This window comes from Vespula pensylvanica, chromosome 23 (assembly GCF_014466175.1).
Source record: "Vespula pensylvanica isolate Volc-1 chromosome 23, ASM1446617v1, whole genome shotgun sequence".
NCBI classification, from domain to species: Eukaryota; Metazoa; Arthropoda; class Insecta; order Hymenoptera; family Vespidae; genus Vespula; species Vespula pensylvanica.
The window spans coordinates 2,485,911-2,504,353 of NC_057707.1; the positions used below are offsets into that span (position 1 = coordinate 2,485,911).

General features: G+C 39.6%; 1 protein-coding gene across 1 annotated transcript in view; it reads left to right on the forward strand.

Annotated features, from left to right (window-relative positions):
• Positions 1–18,443, forward strand: part of LOC122636841 (nuclear pore complex protein Nup88) — a 57,369-nt gene that overhangs the window by 38,436 nt on the left and 490 nt on the right. The window contains exons 2-12 of the mRNA XM_043828474.1: positions 4,546–4,715; positions 15,542–15,655; positions 15,762–15,951; positions 16,049–16,149; positions 16,242–16,434; positions 16,563–16,723; positions 16,831–16,916; positions 17,007–17,254; positions 17,550–17,660; positions 17,779–18,005; positions 18,187–18,435. Coding sequence (XP_043684409.1) covers positions 4,546–4,715; positions 15,542–15,655; positions 15,762–15,951; positions 16,049–16,149; positions 16,242–16,434; positions 16,563–16,723; positions 16,831–16,916; positions 17,007–17,254; positions 17,550–17,660; positions 17,779–18,005; positions 18,187–18,435 — 1,850 coding nt within the window. The remainder of the gene's footprint in view (positions 1–4,545; positions 4,716–15,541; positions 15,656–15,761; positions 15,952–16,048; positions 16,150–16,241; positions 16,435–16,562; positions 16,724–16,830; positions 16,917–17,006; positions 17,255–17,549; positions 17,661–17,778; positions 18,006–18,186; positions 18,436–18,443) is intronic.

Here is an 18,443-nt window from a genome sequence, read left to right on the forward strand (position 1 = left end):
AAAGGGGAAGCGATAAAGGGTGTAGGTCGATGGTACGAGTGGGAACGGCAGAGTATGAGGAGGAAAATAGAGAGAAGGGGCGTAGGTGTGGGGTAAAAGGGAGATAGGGAAAGAGAGAGAGAGAGAGAGAGAAAGAGGGAAAGGGAGGGTAGTATGGCAGAGGATTCCCGGCTACCGACGCCCGACACCGACGTCGCTGCTGCATGAGACTGTAATGCGTTATTAATGAACACCAAGAATTTCATTAAAGATTGTTTGTATATCAAACTGTCCACTAAATTATGCCGTATAACCCCCGTGGCGCCTTCTCGCGCCTAGAAACTATTGGCTCAACCCAAGCTTTTCCAAACGTCGTTCGTTCGCAACGAATTCGTTCAGGGAACTACGCCAACTTCCTAATCATTTAGATCATTGAAATGATAATCGATCGAGGATAGAGAAAGATCGACGTTTACGAAGTAATTTAAATAAATTCGATTCTATTCAATAGGATCACGTTGTTCCTGGCTAAGTCAGTTATTTCGCGACCTTCGGAACATACATTATTAGGAGGGACGATATAGGTAAGTACGTTCTGGGCGCGTGCGACAGAGTAGGTAAAGAAGGGGATATGCGTGTAAGAGAAAGAGAGATCGAGAGAGGGTGAACCTGGATGACAAACAGAGAGCGAACGAGAGGGTGAGTGAGGTAGAAAGAGAGAGAGAGAGGGAGAGAGAAAGAGGGAAAGGAGGAATGAAGGGAGGACGGTGGGAAGAGAAAGTGGGTTGGGAGATACAGTTAATCGTTGGGAAGCTATTAACTTCGGACTGGAATGCCCCATAGCGCCTCATTTCGTTCAATGCAAATTTACACCGACGCCGACCACCTAGCATGGCTCTCTCTCCTCCCTCCCTCCCTCCCTCCCTCCCTCCCTTCCACCCTCCGACCCTTTCTGTCCGAAAACTGCATGTATACCGGGTGTTCCCCGTTCTCGTCCGCGCGATTCTAGGTTGGGGGTTGAAAATGAAAACGAAAACGAAAAAATAAACAAATGAAAAAAGGAAAGAAAAAGATCGTTCGAGCGTCAGCTCGAGAGAAAAAAAGGAACGTGGAAGGTGGATAATTTATGAAGATTGTACGAAAGTGATCGATAGGATTTGAAAAAAGCTGCTAGAAATGATAGCGATACCTCGGTACTCTCTTAGTTTTGTTAATTTCTTTTTATTATGATTGTTATTGTCATCGTTATTATTTCTCTTTTGTTCTTGCCTTTTTCTCTTTTCTTTCCTTCTTCTTCTTTTTTTTCGAGTCCTCAACAAATTTTCTGAAGCCCGCCCTTGTCAGGACCGAGGAAATTATTACGAGCCAAGTGCGCAACGCGAAACACGGAGAATTACGCGTACGCCGAGGTCTCTAGGCTGACGAATGGCGATGTAACGGGTGCTCAAAGTACACATAGTTAACGCTAGAATGTGGCAGAACCTGACTAACGACGGCTGATGTTCCGCTATATAATTTCAAAACATACTCACGCATATATACGGTGACTTAGATGCGAGGACGGGCTGAAAGGGTGGGCTAAAAGGAGGTAGGGGTAGGGTGGGATGGGTGGGAAGAACGGAGAGCCTTACGCGGACAGAGAAAGAGAGAGAAAGAGACAGAGAGAGAGATGGCAAAAGGTCGAGAGAGCAACGGTTAGACAAAAGATCGCGAGCATTGCGAGCTGACATCGCCTTAATATGGACAAATGTCGTACTATATCTCAGCGGGGCTTTTGCTTTGCATTATTTGGCTAACATCCTCGTTTGCCATCCTAATACGAGCCGGATACCTTACCGCTTTACGAGGATGTCTTTCGGTGGCTCTTCTTTCCAACGCTCCTCAGTCAACCACCCACCGAGCCACCCAAACGCTCTCCCATCCCCACTACCATCCATCCCACTCCTCACCTCGCCTTACTCCCACACCTTACTACCCTTTCTTATCCCTTTCGTAACTTGCGAAAGCGTGCTTATCATTAAAATTTAATTAATTCCATGACCGTCGGTGAAATTAGAGTTTACGGAAGCGAACCTCTCGCCTTAAGTTTCTCCATTTAGTCACTCACGGTTAGACGCGTTAAAGAGAAATCTCTCACAAGGAAATAAGAGAATAAGGGTTTAACCCTTGCGCAAAACGATTCTTACACAAAAAGATCCACCGATCTCGTTTGAGTACGTATATACATACGTACATGTATATCTTAGCACCAGTACCCCCTTAATTCACCCCTTCTAACAGGGCAGATACTTTTACAAAGAATCACCGAAATGATTCTCGCGCGATTCCGAGCTAGTAGAGTCGTCTGGTGCACTTAACATTTAAAAAAGAAAGAAAGAGAGAGAGAGAGAGAGAAAAGCAAAACAAAAGGGCAACACAACGGATAAAAGGGTGCGTCGAAAGGAGAAGAGATCGCGGAAGGGAAGTGGGAAGTATATACTTTGGATTTTAAGAAACCGTGACAAGGCTCGAGAGATGTCTATCCAACTGGTGCTTAGCGAAAGCACGTAGAACGACGGTCTTAATGGTTCTGGCCTTGCACTGCAGAAAGAGAAAAAGAAAGAGAGAAAAAGAGAGAGAGAGAAAGATAAGAAGAAGAAGAGAAAGAGAAAGAGAGATAAAGAGAGATAAAGAGACAGAAGGCAAGTAAAACGGTGAATGGTGAAAAAGAAAAAGTCCGGGAAGAGAAAGTCGAAGGAAGGAGGGGAATACGACGAAATGGATGTGTTCACATTATACCCTCTGTTCTTTTAATTTCTTCAAAGGACCCTTCCCCGCGACACTTTTGCCGACTCTGACTTCGCGCGAGCGAGCGAGCGAGCGTAGCGAAGGAACCTCCTTCCTTTTCTTTCTCTCTCTCTCTTTCTCTTTTTCTCTCTTTCTCTTTTTCTCTCTTTCTCTCTGTTTCACTCAGTCCCCGGTCTACGCTACTGGATTAATAAGGCGTCGACAATGTGACGTCTTTTTTCTTTCTCCCTGGGACGGGACAACGGGCAAAGTGAATGAGGGCTCTTCTCGTCCGAGAGACGAACAGTTCGGAGAGGGAGTAAAAGAGTGAGAGAGAAACCTCTCTTTCTCTCTTCTCTCTCTCTCTCTCTCTCTCTCTCTCTCTCTGTCTGTCTTTCTTCTTATCCGTGTGCCGAGAAGAAGGAGGACGAGGAGGCGAATTCCCGTTAATAAATGTGTTTCTAACGGTCTGACGAAGAGGAAGAACGTAAAGTGAAGGAACACCGAGAAAAGGGGGATGAAGCGAGAGGGATAGAGAGAGAGAGAAAGAGAGAGAGAGAGAGGAAATACGTAGAGAAACGTGCACTCGTCGTTACGTTATGCCATCAACGACCCGAGGGAGTGCGCGTCTTAATGAGGAAAGAACTTTTTAAACGCACGAAGCTTTCATTCGTCGATGTCGAAACGCGCTTAGCTTTACTCCCTCCAGCGAATTTGTCTAACGGAGAAGGAGGATGATGAGGATGAGGATAAGGAGGATAAGAAAGACGAGAATGAGGAAGAGAGAGAAACGACGATGCGATGATGAGGATAAACGATAGACGGAGATACGGTGTTAGATACATGCACACACAAACGCATCTCTTCGTTGTTTCTTTCGTGCGATAAGCTCGAATTTGTAGATATTGCATTTGCGATAGAGAATTCTTTATTCCTTCTTTAAGATTCTTTTCCTTTTTGTTTCGCATTTTTTTTTTCTTTCTTTCCTTTTCTTTCTCTCTTTTCTTTTTCTTTTTTTAATGCGGAATGTTCCTTATTTCCTTCTCCTCATCCTCCTCCTATTTCGAACGCTGGAGAACCGAAAGCATGGCTAGCCGCCTCTGGGAAAAAAAGTAATTACCTCTTGATACGCGCCGATACCCCACCTGCGGGGATACCTTCTCCTTGTAATGATGTTCTCCTTGGCGAACTTAGTTCGAAATTAAATATCGAGGGGGTTGCGACGAACTTGCTCGGTAAGGTAAGGGTAAGAAAAGAGATAGATAGATAGATAGATGGATGGATGGATGGATAGAGATATATATATATATAAGATGGTAGAAAGGAAAGGAAGACGCCCGAAGAAGAATCACAGCGTCGCCGTGATTGGGGTGGGCGAACGTTTTGCCTCGTACACCTGCCTTTTTCCCGTAAGGGCCGTGATAAAAATCAAACCAGAAAACAAACAAGTAAGCGAGGGATCGTATTATAAAGTTTTTCAATCGATAGACGATCCGTACCGGGAAGCGAAAGCGAGAACGAAAAAACGAAACAAAAAAGAAAAAAAGAAGAGACGAAAGAAAATAAGGGAAGGAAGAAGGGATGTAATAAGTATGTATGTATGTACCTACTTTGACAGTTCGTACAGAAAAAAGAAATGAGATCCGTCAAGGAATCCAGCGAATTGAATTGATGGAAATCGTTCTACGTGGTTTTTTTCTTTTTCTTTTTTTTTTTTTTTTTTTTAGTTGACTCGCGAAATAATTTCTCTGACAAGTTCGTAAAATTTCTAACATTTATCAACGCTTTTTTTCCTTTCAGACTCTGCAACCAACCGATCCGCCCATCTTCGAGGTCATGAATATGTTCATCAATGAAACAGTTACGCAAGTAGCTCTATGGGGTAATCTTGGAATTGCTATCATGGAGTTGCCCAAACGATGGGGTAAAGACGCGGGTTTTCAAGGAGGAAAGGATACCATTTTATGCGCGTAAGTATTTTATAAATTTATATATATATGTATATATCTTCCTTTTGTTCGTTAAATAAAAAATTTTGCAATGAAAAATAGAGAGCACATCGACATGGGATAAAAGATTAAATTGGTAATCGTACGATGGAAGAAAGTCGCGTCTCACCTTCTTCATCTCCTTAGTTCTCGTGGGCGTCCTAATATCCCGTAATTAAGAGGATGTTACGATGACGCCCGAATCCCGTTTTGGCCTCCCTCTTATGGAATTAAGGTGGCTTTACTCGCTTAGTTTTCAAAAGTTCTCCGAGGGCAGAAAGCACCGCTGAATACTAACCGCCTCATCAAGGACACATGCCGCCTAGGCCACTACTGTCTTGCGTAACATTATCTCAAACCTACCGAGCTTTCTATAACAACGTTTTACTCAAAGCTATCGAGTGATATAACAAAAGATCGGATTAGCTTTTAGATTTCTTACGTTTCGTTTCGTTTGGCACTCGACGGTGACCCAAGTTAAAAGTAAATTTTTCTCGCTTAATTAGCGAAATTTATATATATATATATATGTGTGTGTGTGTGTGTGTGTGTGTGTGTGTGTGTGTATGTGTGTGTATGTATGTATGTATGTATATATATTAAATAGATACTACAGTGTCCGTAAGGATTCACAAAGTGTAGAACGTGGTAAACACAGCGGCTGCCTCGAGTCGCCTGTTTCATTATAATTTCATAGTAAGCTGAATTCAAAATAGACGCATTACCTCTCTCCGGCTTCCTGCTAATACATAATTCCGAACTTTTTGCGGAAACGAATGAAAACGCTTGCTCTCTGAGACGAGTAGAAAGGGAACGATGGCAAACAAAACTGTTGAAATTAAGAGCGGCAGTTGCGCCAAAACTTTTTTTTACCGTTATATCTCTTGAGCGATTTTTCTCAACTCCAACGGCGTCGACCAGATTTGGGTAGATTTATAAAAGACTAGCGCGTACCAACGTCCTATGCACAAATTATAAAAGACCGCGAAACAGTTTGTAAGAGAGTCGCGGCCATTAGAACGAGAATCTCTGGGATTTAATGTCTCCTTCCTAGCTTAAACAAGGCTAAATGGGCTTTTATACGATATTGCTCACGAAACTTTTCGCAAACTGGAAGGATCTTTGCTCGCGAGTAAAGAAAAGAAAAGAAAAGAAAAGAAAAATAAAATAAGATAAAAAAAGAAACAAGAATAAAGAAACGTAAGATTTAACTGTATTACCATGTTTCCTTTTAAATTTTCACGAAAAATATCATATAATTGAGTTTAAACGAGCGTTATAATGTGTCTCTTATATCAAAATCGTACGTTCAATCGTACGACTATCAAATTATATTCTCGTTGTCGTCGTTCGGTTAGAATATCGTTAAGTTAAAAAAACTTGGATGATAAAGATATATCGATACCTGAGATATTTTGGGATTTTCATCGTCCGTGATCATTTTCGTTAAACGCTTGTGAAACGTGGGACAGGGTGGAATACTCACTCACGGATTAAGCAAATGGCGGCAATAATAGTGATTATTCGGATTATGATATCAGAGCGAGAACTGGGTTTCGCTTGGACTTACCAGGAGCCCACTAACTGCCGCGCCACCAAATCCTGACTTCAAGACACCGGATTAAAACTATTACCACTTTGCGACGCCACACCTCTTCGACTCTTTCACGGTAGGCACCCTTTCCACAGATTTTCTAACGTTCCCATCCCTTTCCCCCTCGACTTTTTCGTTTCTTCGTAATTTCATCGTTTCAAACACCCTGGCATAACGAAGCAACGAGGTTTATAATAATTGACATCTATGCTGAATCCGCAGTGCGTCGTCTAAAAAGTCGACTCTTAAAAAGAACAAACAAAAACAACGAAGCAATCTTTATCGTTAACATAAAACGAATGGACAGTTTTATAAACGATTCGTTATTTTCCTGTTTCTTTAGAGGAGAAAATAAAAGAAAAAAAGAAAAGATAGAAAAAAAATACGTCAAACAGCAATCAAAGATAAAACGGATCGATCATTGAGATAGAATAAAATAAGAAAAAATGATAAAAAGAAAAAAGGAAAGAAAAAAAGAAACGATAAGAATGATCGAGCGAAAAAAACGAATGTAATCTCGGTAAATCCAATGAATCTTTAGTGTTGTAAGCCATTTGCGTGATACAATCTCGGGAATAATCGTTTTAGGAAGTAAGTAGAATCCCTAGTGCATAAGGTACCTAAGTCAGTGGTGTTGTAGGAGTAAGTTGTCTAGCCCGGCAGCGTCGCGCGAGTCGCGGCAGTAATTCGACAACGAATTGCGAAAGCGGTGCAATTCCACGTGGCAACGGAAGATTGCTCTCCGTTTCTCCGTTGGCTCACGCGGGCTAATTATTGTTTTAAGGATTACCGTTATGTGTTTATTATGCGACCAGGAGGACCTCGCTCGGTTCTCTAACCATACTCATCTTAATATCCGCTAGAATTCAGCTTCGGTCTCAACACGGTGGAAAACCGGAAACCAACCCCTTTCTCCGTCTCTCTATCTCTCTTTCTCTCTCTCTTCGGTTATTGCTAAGAGTCGGCCTACGTTTATGAATAATTCTCATCTCTCTTAGGTTCAACATTACTCGTTAACGAACCACCAATGAACAGCAACCAATGAATCATAAACCTTTCATTTAAAACCCTCGACTCTTCCAACCGGACTGATCTACTTCTTTTCTTTCTTTTTTGTATTTTCCTCCTTTTATTTTTTACATAAATACGAATTTATTCGACGATAGAAATTATTCTTCCCCCGCAAAGAAATGTTTCTCTCCCTCGCAACGATGTACTTGACTCGAATCTTTTATTTCTCTAGAATAAGAGACTTTACGTTAGAACGTTAGAAACGATAATCGTAAAAACGATCGCGTTGCGTATGTTCTCTGGTACCGTCACCGAGGAAAATCTTCTAGCACGTGGATAAACGTGCTATGGAATATTTCATGTCAGTCCGACGAGCCAACGGACACTCTCTCTCATCTCCAGTCTACCCCTACCTCATCCCTCCAAGCTATTCACCCACCCCTGAACTCTATCCTACCCCATCCTACTCTGGAATAGAGAACGACGAGTTGCCGCCTCTCATCGCTATCTGTAGCAGTGCTCGCTGAGCTGCCCGTTCTGTCCGAGAGGGGGAAAAGCGTTTATTTAAAAAATGATTTAACCTAATGGTTTTACATATGTAATCCCGATATAAAGCCTCGGCTAATCTCGGGGAGCCACACGCTCTACGCTCGTATATATTCGCTCACGGTGATCCGCATACGGGAACGCGAGGAGGACGCGTGCACACCGGCTCGTCGCCGCATCCCTCTTCCTATCTTTACGCTGTACACTGTGCAAACGTTCCTACCGCTATCCTTCTCTCTCTCTCTCTCTCTCTCTCTCTCTCCCTCTCTCTCTCTCCTGTCGCATACATACACACATATACGCACTCCATCTCGCACCCCTTTTTTCTACTTTTTTTCGATGAGCAAGCAGTAACGAAAATCAGCGGCTTGCCGCGAGCCACGAACGGACTGCGACACGGTCGTTGTGTTTTCGGAGGGTAGCCGACGAGGTATCGGCTGGTGGTTTGGCTTGTGTTTGCTGAGTCCGAACATAGGGTGCGTGGTAAGCCCAACCCCATCCCCTCACCCTATACTCCACCTCTCTCTCTCTCTCTCTCTCTCTCTCTCTCTCTCTCTCTTTCTCTCTCTTTGTCTCTACCACGGGGGATGATTTAGATGGTCCCCGATGATATCCGCGCCTTTTTGAAAAATGTAGCCGCACCGAGGTAAAAAAATGTATAAGCCGTTTTACGGTATACCTTCTCTTTCTCTCTCTCTTTTTCTCTCTTTGTGTCTATCTGTATCTCTCTTACGCGCGAGCATACTAAAGCACGCTTTATCGTATATCTAACATACGACGAGAAACCTTATCGTCGCTCTGAGACCATTTTCTCGTACGTCCGATCGTCGTCGGGTCGGACGACCAACGTTAACGAAAGAAATCGAATTATTCCGTATTTCCTGGTTACATATGTCGTAGGTAATTTTTTAAAAGTGTACGGTATAGAAAAGAAAGAAAAAAAAATCTCCAGCCGAACCTCGCAACCCGTAAAATATAACTAGGAAGAAATGCGAAGAGATGAAACAAAAAAAGTAAGGGCGGAATAATAAAATGCTTTTCTTTTCTTTTCTTTTCTTTTCTTTTTTTTCTTTTTTCCTTCTTTTCTTTTTGTTCTCGTTGTCCGCATTAAGCGCGAATGCGCAAAACCGGTCTCTCGTAGTCTATATCTCCGCGAGAAAGACAGAGAAAGAGAGAGAGAGAGAGGATCATAAGCGTAAATAATATCTATGTCGCACGAAATACTTGCTTTTGCTCGAATCCCTATCCCTCCAACCCTTTCTTTTCGCACGCGATTCACGTTAGCTTACGATAATTCTAGCCTGAGAAGTAAGCATACATATATATTCTTAAAGAAGAAGACGATTCGAGCTTAAAAGATGAAAATAGAAGGAGGTATATACGACGTTTATCCGTCGACGAGTACTTGAAAGAAATGTATGTATCTATGAATGTATGTATATATATATATATATATATATATATATATATATATATATATATATAATGACTACATTCGTAGCCACCAACGAGGACACTTCTAATCAAAGAATTTCGTCCGTAGAGTTACGTAAAAAAATTTAAATACATCTAGCATGTTCTCGTCAACGAGATCGTCCTCGTATTCGTCCTCATCCTCGTCCTTCTTGTGGACACCATCGCGAACATCGTCGTCATCGTCGTCGTCGTCGTCGTCGTCGTCGTCTCCTCGTATAACGAAATAAAATCCGACGGCGAAAGAGAGACATCTGTCGGTTCTTTTAATTACACCGGTAGTACGTGTGTTACCTACGTACTGAGAAAGAGGGTCGAAGGGAGGAAGGGTGAGCTAGCACTGCGAACCCGTGCACACTTGCATCCCTTTTTTACTTTTTCTCCATCTTTTCTCTCTCTCTCTCGCGCTCTTTCCATTTCTCCTTCTGTCTCTTTCTCTCTTTCTCTTTCTCTACCACACACACACATACTCATATATTTACATACATATATACATATAGATACAACATATCCTTTTGTTTGCCGTTTTCCATCCAGCCAGGTCGGTCCGCGAGTACCTACCATCGGATCTAACTACATCTCCGTCCTTTCGTTTCGTTTCGTTTCGTTTCGTTTCGTTTCGTTTCGTCACGTCCGAAGACACATAAATTTTCTCCACGACTTTTTTCTACGTACCATCCTCTTTCTCCTTCCTTCTCGCCTATCCCATTCTCCTACAAATTCTCCTCCTTTTTCGCTCTTCCGCTTTCTCCACGAACGTCTCCGCTATTTTATCCAAGCTCTCTCGCATTGCTCGGCCCTGGGACGTTTCGCGATTTGCGCGTCATTAGCATGGTAAGAATGTATCGCAAACGCGTCTGTATGTATATACAGTATATGTGTGTGTTAGCTTTGCAAGATTGCGAAACTTTGTCTCTTTGGAGGCCAAACACATGTAACGAGGTACCTACCTAACGGAGCTCTAGAGATTAGACGTGTGAACGTACATACATAGGTGTAAAAAGGAATGCTCGTATCTATGTAAGTGGCACCCATCCTTGAAACGCGTCTTTCTATCTTTTTCTCTTTTCTTCAAATATTTATGCATCCTCTTTCTTTTTTTTTTTCCTTTTTTCTCGAAAACGAATATCGATCTACGACTTTGTTTAAGAATATTAAGAATCCATACTCGTATATCGTACATCTTTAACTATCTGTTAAAACGAACACGCTGTAATTTTTAATGAAAGGAATCAATTTCGAGGAAAACTAAAACAGATCTCAAAGTAAAAAACGAGGTTATCATAGAATAAAAAATATTACCATAAGAATACTCTATTACTCTAAATACTTATCTATTTATCTTTCACAAGTATATGATATTAATTATTAATTATTAATATCAATGAATGAATTATTCATTTAATATTCGTTGAACCGTTCAATGAATCATTAGGATATAATTAATGAAGTTTCGAGATAGTGATGAAAGCAGAAGAGGAGAGAATAGAGAGAGAGAGAGAGAGAGAGAGAGAGAGAGAGAGAGACAGGGAGAGAGAGAAGGATCCTAGTTACAAGGATCTAGGGAAATGGTAGACCGTTTCCCGAAACCGATGCCCACGATGGAAACGGGACGCAACGTTGAGAATTAACGGGCTTAGTTGCCGACGCAGGTGTCGTCGAGGAAGGCGAAAGCAAAGCGAGAGCAGAGGATGAATTACGAGAGAGAGAGAGAGAGAGAGAGAGAGAAAGAGAGAGAGAGAGAGAGAAAGGAGCGTCAGCCAGCAACGAGCAGAGAACGTTGCTCGTTATATTTTGCGCAACATCCCGATTTTATGGGCCACCCTCACACCATCGGACGCATCTTCCAGAACGCTCACCGGCCGACACGGGGTCGAAACGGAGTCGCGAACTTCCATTCTCTAACGCCTTCTAGTCACGAGATTCTAGAGTTTTCGAAGAACGCGGAAACGATGTTACGTATTTTCGAGATTAGAACATCTTTCGTTTTATTTTCACGTACGGGAAATACATATAATAAGAGTTTATCCTTGTTTCGTCAATCGTTTAAACACAAGTACGTAGATACTTATACATGTACATGTGTATTTAATTAGAAGAATATTTAATAAGAAGTAAGAAAGAAAGTACTGTAAATATGAAAATAAGAAAATCGAAAAATTAGATATATCTTAAAAAATGTATGCAACCATATTAGTATGGATCGTTCGTCGATATTTTTCATCGATCGATTTAAATAATCTCGAAATAGAAAAAAAAAAAAAAAGAGAGAGAAAAAAAATATGAACACAGGTCAGTTTTTAAATAAATTGGCTGCGTGTAAGATAAATTTTTGCGATCGTTAAAAAAGAATCCGAAGGATTCTAAAAATATCTGGTAACGTGAGCGAAGGTATAAAGTGTAACACGCGCTTTTGTAATTGCTTGGTCGGTTAGACAAGCACTCAATCTTCTCTCTCTCTCTCTCTCTCTCTCTCTCTCTCTCTCTCTCTCTCTCTCTCTCTCTCTCTCTCTAATATTTAGCCCCTTCGTCTTTTGAATAGTATACGTTAGCGTCGTATAACGAGCGTATAAGCAGGCTAACAAGTTATGTCTAATCTATGCATTCGCTTATCATAATGGCTCTCGTTATATCGTGAGCATAGCTTCGTAAGCCCACCTTGCTAACCGCCCCCACGACTACCACAATTCTCCTTCAACCCCCTTCTCCTCCTCCTCCTCTTCCTCCTCGTCACCGTCTAACGTCTTCAAGCCCTCCTCATCCTCCTTTTCATTCTTCGCCTCTGCTCGTAATTTCAAGAGAATCTAATAAAAATATTTCAAGTTACTGAACGATATTACACAGTTTTACGTGTATATGTATCTATGCATGTATGTATTTGTTATTACACGGTCACCAAGTCAGAATTAAGCGCGGCGAACGTTCCAACCAGATGGAGGGGATCCTACAAAATGATCATTATAAACTGTACTTGGATTACGAAAACGTTTGTAACAGGTGTCAACCTAATATTATTCGTCTTACGATTATATTGCCGATTATAATATTGTAAGATTTCGCAAGTTATTAAAGGGATTTCGAAAAGCTTTAAACAAAATATTATTGAATCACGAATATGTTTTTCTCGATAATACGTTACTTTGATAAAAGTAAAATTGGCTGAAATGATACGAACATTAGATACATAATTTGACATTGATAATGTAAAAAACACTATCGAGTGTGATCGATATAAAATTTTGAGAATATATTTGCAAGTTTAAGCGAAGAAATAATTTAGCCTATCGAAGAAGAACGAAACGACATAAGGGATGAAATCTGCTGTCGCTTGTTATAATTTTAATATCGATAAAATTAGATAATCGTTTTGATGGTTTAACGTGCAACCCTTAAATCGTACGATTCACCCTTTGTACTCTCCTAAAACAATTTTTGTCGCGTAGGCGGCTAGGCTCTTGCTCATGTTTTCTATTTTACATATAAATAGATTCTTTTGTTTCGGTTCATTTGTATTTCATATATTACATATATACATATATATATATGTATATATTCATTAAAATTTCATAGGATCGTCTAAAAAGAAAAAATTCTATATAGAACAATGATGGTAATAATAACGCTGAACTTGCAACTCAAACTAACATCGATCCAAGTGTGAAATCAACGTGAGAAGAAAAGAAAAAAAGAAAAGAGAGAGAGAGAAAGAGAGAGATCCGAGTCCGGTCGCGCGGATGAGCATTAATGGCTTTATAATCTAATGAATTTTTAGGTTAAGCGCGGAGAAGAAGAGCGAGCGGTAGTAGATCCGGATAGGTTTTTCACCGAGATTTATTGCCGAGGAAGAAAAGATGAAAAGGCGAACGAAAGAGAGGAAAAGAGAGGAGAAAGAGAGAGAGACCGAACGAACGAGTCGGACGCTTATCTCTCGTTTGCCGGTCGTCTCTGATTTTATACTCTCGTGGGAACAATGACGATTACTCATCCTCCGTAATGGTAAAAACGTTTTAATTTAGTTCGATTATCTGGCGTATTCGTAATATTCCTGGTTAGGAGACTTCAAAACCTCTTTTCTCCTTTTTCTTTCTTTTTTTTTTTTTTATTCTTTTTCTTTTTTTTTTTTTTTTTTTCTTCATCTCGCGTAAATCGCGCGAGAAGAGGAGTATCTAAATCGTGAGGGAACAATTCGTCTTATTTTTTCTTTTTCTTTTCTTTTTTTCATTTTCTTTCTTTCCCCCTCTCATACCCCTTTTATATATCTTTCTCTCTTTCTCTCTCTCACTCGAAGAAACTCTCTAAGGAAGAAGAGGTGCAATGGAAGCCGCAATATAACGGTTGGTCGTACAATGGTACTGGGAGAAATACCTGGAGGGGTGGGAGGTAGGTTAAGAAGGGTGGAAGGGAAGGGATGGGATAAAGAAGAACAGAAAAAAAATTATAAAAAAGAAAAGAAAAGAAAAAGAAAAAGAAATATACCCCCGCGAAATAAAATTATGCGATATATACTCTCTGTAAGATTCGCTTTGAAGTCGGGAGACCTGTGGCCGGTTCTTTGTACAAATTGCGAGAAAAGCGTCGCGTAAAAAAGCTTGCCCACTAGCCCGAGAGGTTAATACGTTTACCTAGGGAAAATTATTTTTAATTTTTCCGGGCCGCTTCGGCGAACTGAGTACTGAGAAAAGGGAAAGATAAAGAGAAAGAGAAGGAAAAATAGAAAGAGTTAGAGTCAAATAGAAAGAGAAAGAGAGAGAGAATGAGAGAGAAGACTAAGAAGGTGAGAGGAAAAAAGAGAGAAAGAGAGATGGAAAGAGGAACGAAATGGAAGGAACAAGACGTGCAAAAGAGGAGAGGGTATGGCAGAATGTGCGCTACTGCCATGTAAGAATTTCTTAATTAGATTCGAGCAGCTGCACGTTCTTTTATTCCTCTTTTTTTCTTCTCCGTTTTTCCTTTTTTTCTTTCAATTATTTTTTTTCTCCTTCAGCGAGTAATATTAGAAATAGAGAGGGAGGGAGAGAGAGAGAGAGAGAATTCTCTCCGAATTGCGAGAGTTGCATATAAGGTGATAAGAGTTCGAGAGGCAAGATTGTCGGCAAAGACTAATCCGTGTAAAGGTTTATGACTTTTGATGTAACGTAAAAGACCTCGATATAGATAGACACACACAAACACACACACACATATACACATAAATACACACACACATATATGTATATATTCTGATTAATCTGAAATTTTGACAAAACGAAGAAAAATTCGTGAGAGAGAAAAAGAGTGAGAGAAAGAGAAAGAGAAAGAGAAAGAGAGAGAGAGAGAGAAAGAGAGAGAGTACATGGTAAAAAGGGCGAATAAATCGTTGCATGTGCCTTTGTCAACGAAACGACTGGGTGGTGGTCGTGCAAAGGGTGGTCTGACGCCTCTCTGTTCCTGGCTTTTGCCCCTCTTACCCTCTTACCCTCTCCCTTTCTCTCTCTCTCTCTTTATACTGCTCTCTCGCGCTGACGGTGCGCCGCGTACATTTTTATCAATTATTAAGAACTCTGGCGTACAATGGTTACGTTGGTCGCGTGGTGGTGATAGTAGTGGTAGTAGTGGTGTCGCCAGTAGAGTCCTTGATGTTCGTTTGTGAAGCGTTAGTGTTGGTGACACCTCTCGTATCCACGAATTTCTCCCTCTCACGCATCTCTCGCCTCCCCTCTCCTTCTCCCCCTTTCCTCCTCCTCTTCTCCTCTCCTCTCCTCTCTTTTTTTCCCATTTTCTCTCAGTCTCTCCTTCTCCTTCCTTCCTTCCTATCTCTCTTCCTGCCATGCCAGGAACATTAATAACGCGACCGTGGACTAACCATCGTCAACAACCAACCCCCTTTGCCAACGTTACCATGTCCAGCCACGTAAAGCGAGAGAATAATAATAAAATACATACGTACATAGATATATACGTACATATATACATATTTATGTTTATATATATATATATATATTTATGTATATCTATATATATATGAAACGTAAGCTATAACGACGTCCGAGTATACCTAATCTCTTATGTTATATCTATACAAAGCTGCTTGTCGTCCCGTGACAAGTTAAAGACTCGCGTGACCACTGACCAAGATTTTCTTTACTTTTCTCGAACGTTATTTCTTTCGTACTTCGTATTTCGATTTGAATGATTTCTTTTACAGAAGCCATTGTTTCGGTGATTTCGGTGCTACTACTGAAATTCGTAAAGCAAGATGGCATCCAGGTTCGACCGACGATTCTCATCTCTTGGTTTTAACATCCGAGAATATCTTTCGGTTGGTATCGTTAAAACGAAACGTTATCTATCGTTAAATACGCTTAGATATTTTTCATCGTATTAAATTCATTTTAATTTCCACTACGTTACTTTTCTCTACGTAGTTTGTACGAGTGCGAGATCAATAGAACGCCGAAGCTTATCAAAAGTTGGAAAGTCGGACGTAGTCCGATGAGTGGTTCGCCATCGAAAATACCTAATTTTGCGTCACTCGGTGATACTGCTGTCGATTTTGATTTTGCTACGCCAACGTTAAGGAGACCGGAACTTCTCGTCGGTAAAAATATAAACGAGGTATATACGTAAATAAATAAATAAATATATTTCACAGTAGGGAAGGATTGTCGCTCGATAATAAAAATTTTTTTGGATATCGATGGTATCGTTACAGGCTAAAAACGCCATCGATTGGAATCAAATCGAATGGCCGATCCTCGTACTACGCGGAAATGGCGAAGTTCTCATTGTTCGTGATAATGTTCTCTATGATAAGTAAGTGAACGCATCGAATTAAATGCGTTTTAATATTAATTCTCATCGTAATAATATCGATATATCTTTTTTAATATATTCTCTTTTTAAAGTTACGACAAACCTGTAGTTTATGGTTCTCTGTCTATGTATCCACCGACCGATGACAATTATGGAATAGATTCGTGTTCGATCATGTGCATACAAACCACTCCGCCTATAGTTGTAATTGCTATGTGCAATGGAAGAATATATCATGCTATATTGCTTAAAGAAACATTGGAAGAGGAGGAGAACGATAAAAAGGTACGATACATTTCGTCGATTGTTTGACAAAAATTAAATTCTATCGGATTTTTCTTTTGAGATTGAAATCTTTCGTGTTTACGTAATTAAATGTCGATGTGTAGACAGTGTTCATTAAAATTTTCTAGACCTGGTCGCAATACGGTTCAACTTACAGTTTACATACACCAGAAGATGCACTTTACATCTACGAGTGTATAGAAATGGAACTTGGTTTATTTTTCACGGATAATGACAAAAAATATAATTGTCCCATTCATGTGCATAACGATAAGGGTAACAAGTCCAGGTATTTCGATTATCACTTTTAAATTAGATATCTGTAATCGAACGGATGATTAGTTTGAAAAATTATGATGATTATTTATTGAATAGAATTTTACGTTCGTTCATTAGGTACTTCTGTTCTCACAATGCTGGAATACATATGGTTAGTCTACCAATGGTATCACAATTAGACGATTATATCAATATTACCAATGGTAAAGAAAACATTAAATAAATTTTTATTATAATACCATTTATTAAAATATCTATTAGAATAATCTTTAATCTGATTCGTTTGATTCTAGATAAAATAGAAGAGAGCTTTTTACCTTCGTTGTCAAATCAATCGAGTTCGCAATATTTAATTTGCACGAGAACTAAGCATACCGGAAAGGATGAGGCCACACCAATTCTTGGATTTGGACTTATTCAAGAACCATGCGTGCTAATCGCTTTACTTCATACGGGCGATGTCGTCGATCTTTCCGTAATAGATCTTCATTATCTTCCACGTATCGAACTTCCTGAACCAATAGTGACTTCAACTAAAAAAGTATGTTCGATTATTTACAAAATTGAATTTAAATTATATTATAATAGACTGACATTTATCGGACCAGTATTTTTGAACATATTTAATCAGTATCTCAAAAAAGTGATCGGTATTTATAATAAAACGTAACACTGATCAATTACATTAAGTAAAATGGTTTTTATCTTACAAAGTAACTTACAATTAATCGATAAAAAATACTGATCGAATAAATACAAATGATAATAATATTTGCATATATATATATATATATATATATCTTTTGTTTTTTATTTATTTCATTGATTTATTAAAGGTGAGCAAAGAACCTTTCGACGTCTACATAAAAAATTTGTTAAAGCACGAAACGTCGCAACCAATCACGAAACTTGGAAATCGATCGATGACGCTGAGGGAATGCGTAGAAGTAACAAAAGAAAATATCTTCTTAATTATTAATTAATACACTTCTTTAATTTTTTTATACTTTCTTTTATTTTTTTTTATTTTTTAATCAATATATAACTCTATCTCTATTGTTTTAGCTCTTGTTCCACGTTACGCAAATCTTTCGCCGACAACATTTTATAAGGCATGATAAGGCTCGCGAAGAAATTGGTAAAAAATTACGAGCATTAAAAGCATTAAAAACTCACTTACTAAAAGAATTAGATATTTTAATGGAAACGAAAAAGGAGCTTCAACAAACTGCAGGACGTTTGGCCGAACGTTACGAGGATATTAAAGATAAACAGGAGGAATTAGCACGCAGGTGAATAATTATTTCGAAAAGTATATGTTCCTTTCGAACGCATCTAAATACGTATTGGTGAATTTTTAATTTTCATGGTGCCCAAAGCATTGCAAATTTTTTGGAAATCCCCTTTAAAATAAATCAATAATGTAATTCGCAATATAAATAATATGTACAATAAACAAAAATTATTCTATAGGGCGGAAGAGGTGCTGAGATTAGTAAACTACAAGGAACCATCAATGAGTGCCGTTGAAAGAGAAGAAGCGGAAGAATTGAGAAGGATGAAAGATAAAATACAAGATTTAAAGGTACGATTGGAACAATTGAAAAAGAGGGCAGCCCAACAAACGACTTTTATGGAAAATACAGAGATTGTCGAGAAACAAAAGGAAATAGTATTTAGTAAAAATCAAGAAGAAGCTATTAAAGAAAATCTTACGCAAATGTAAGTGA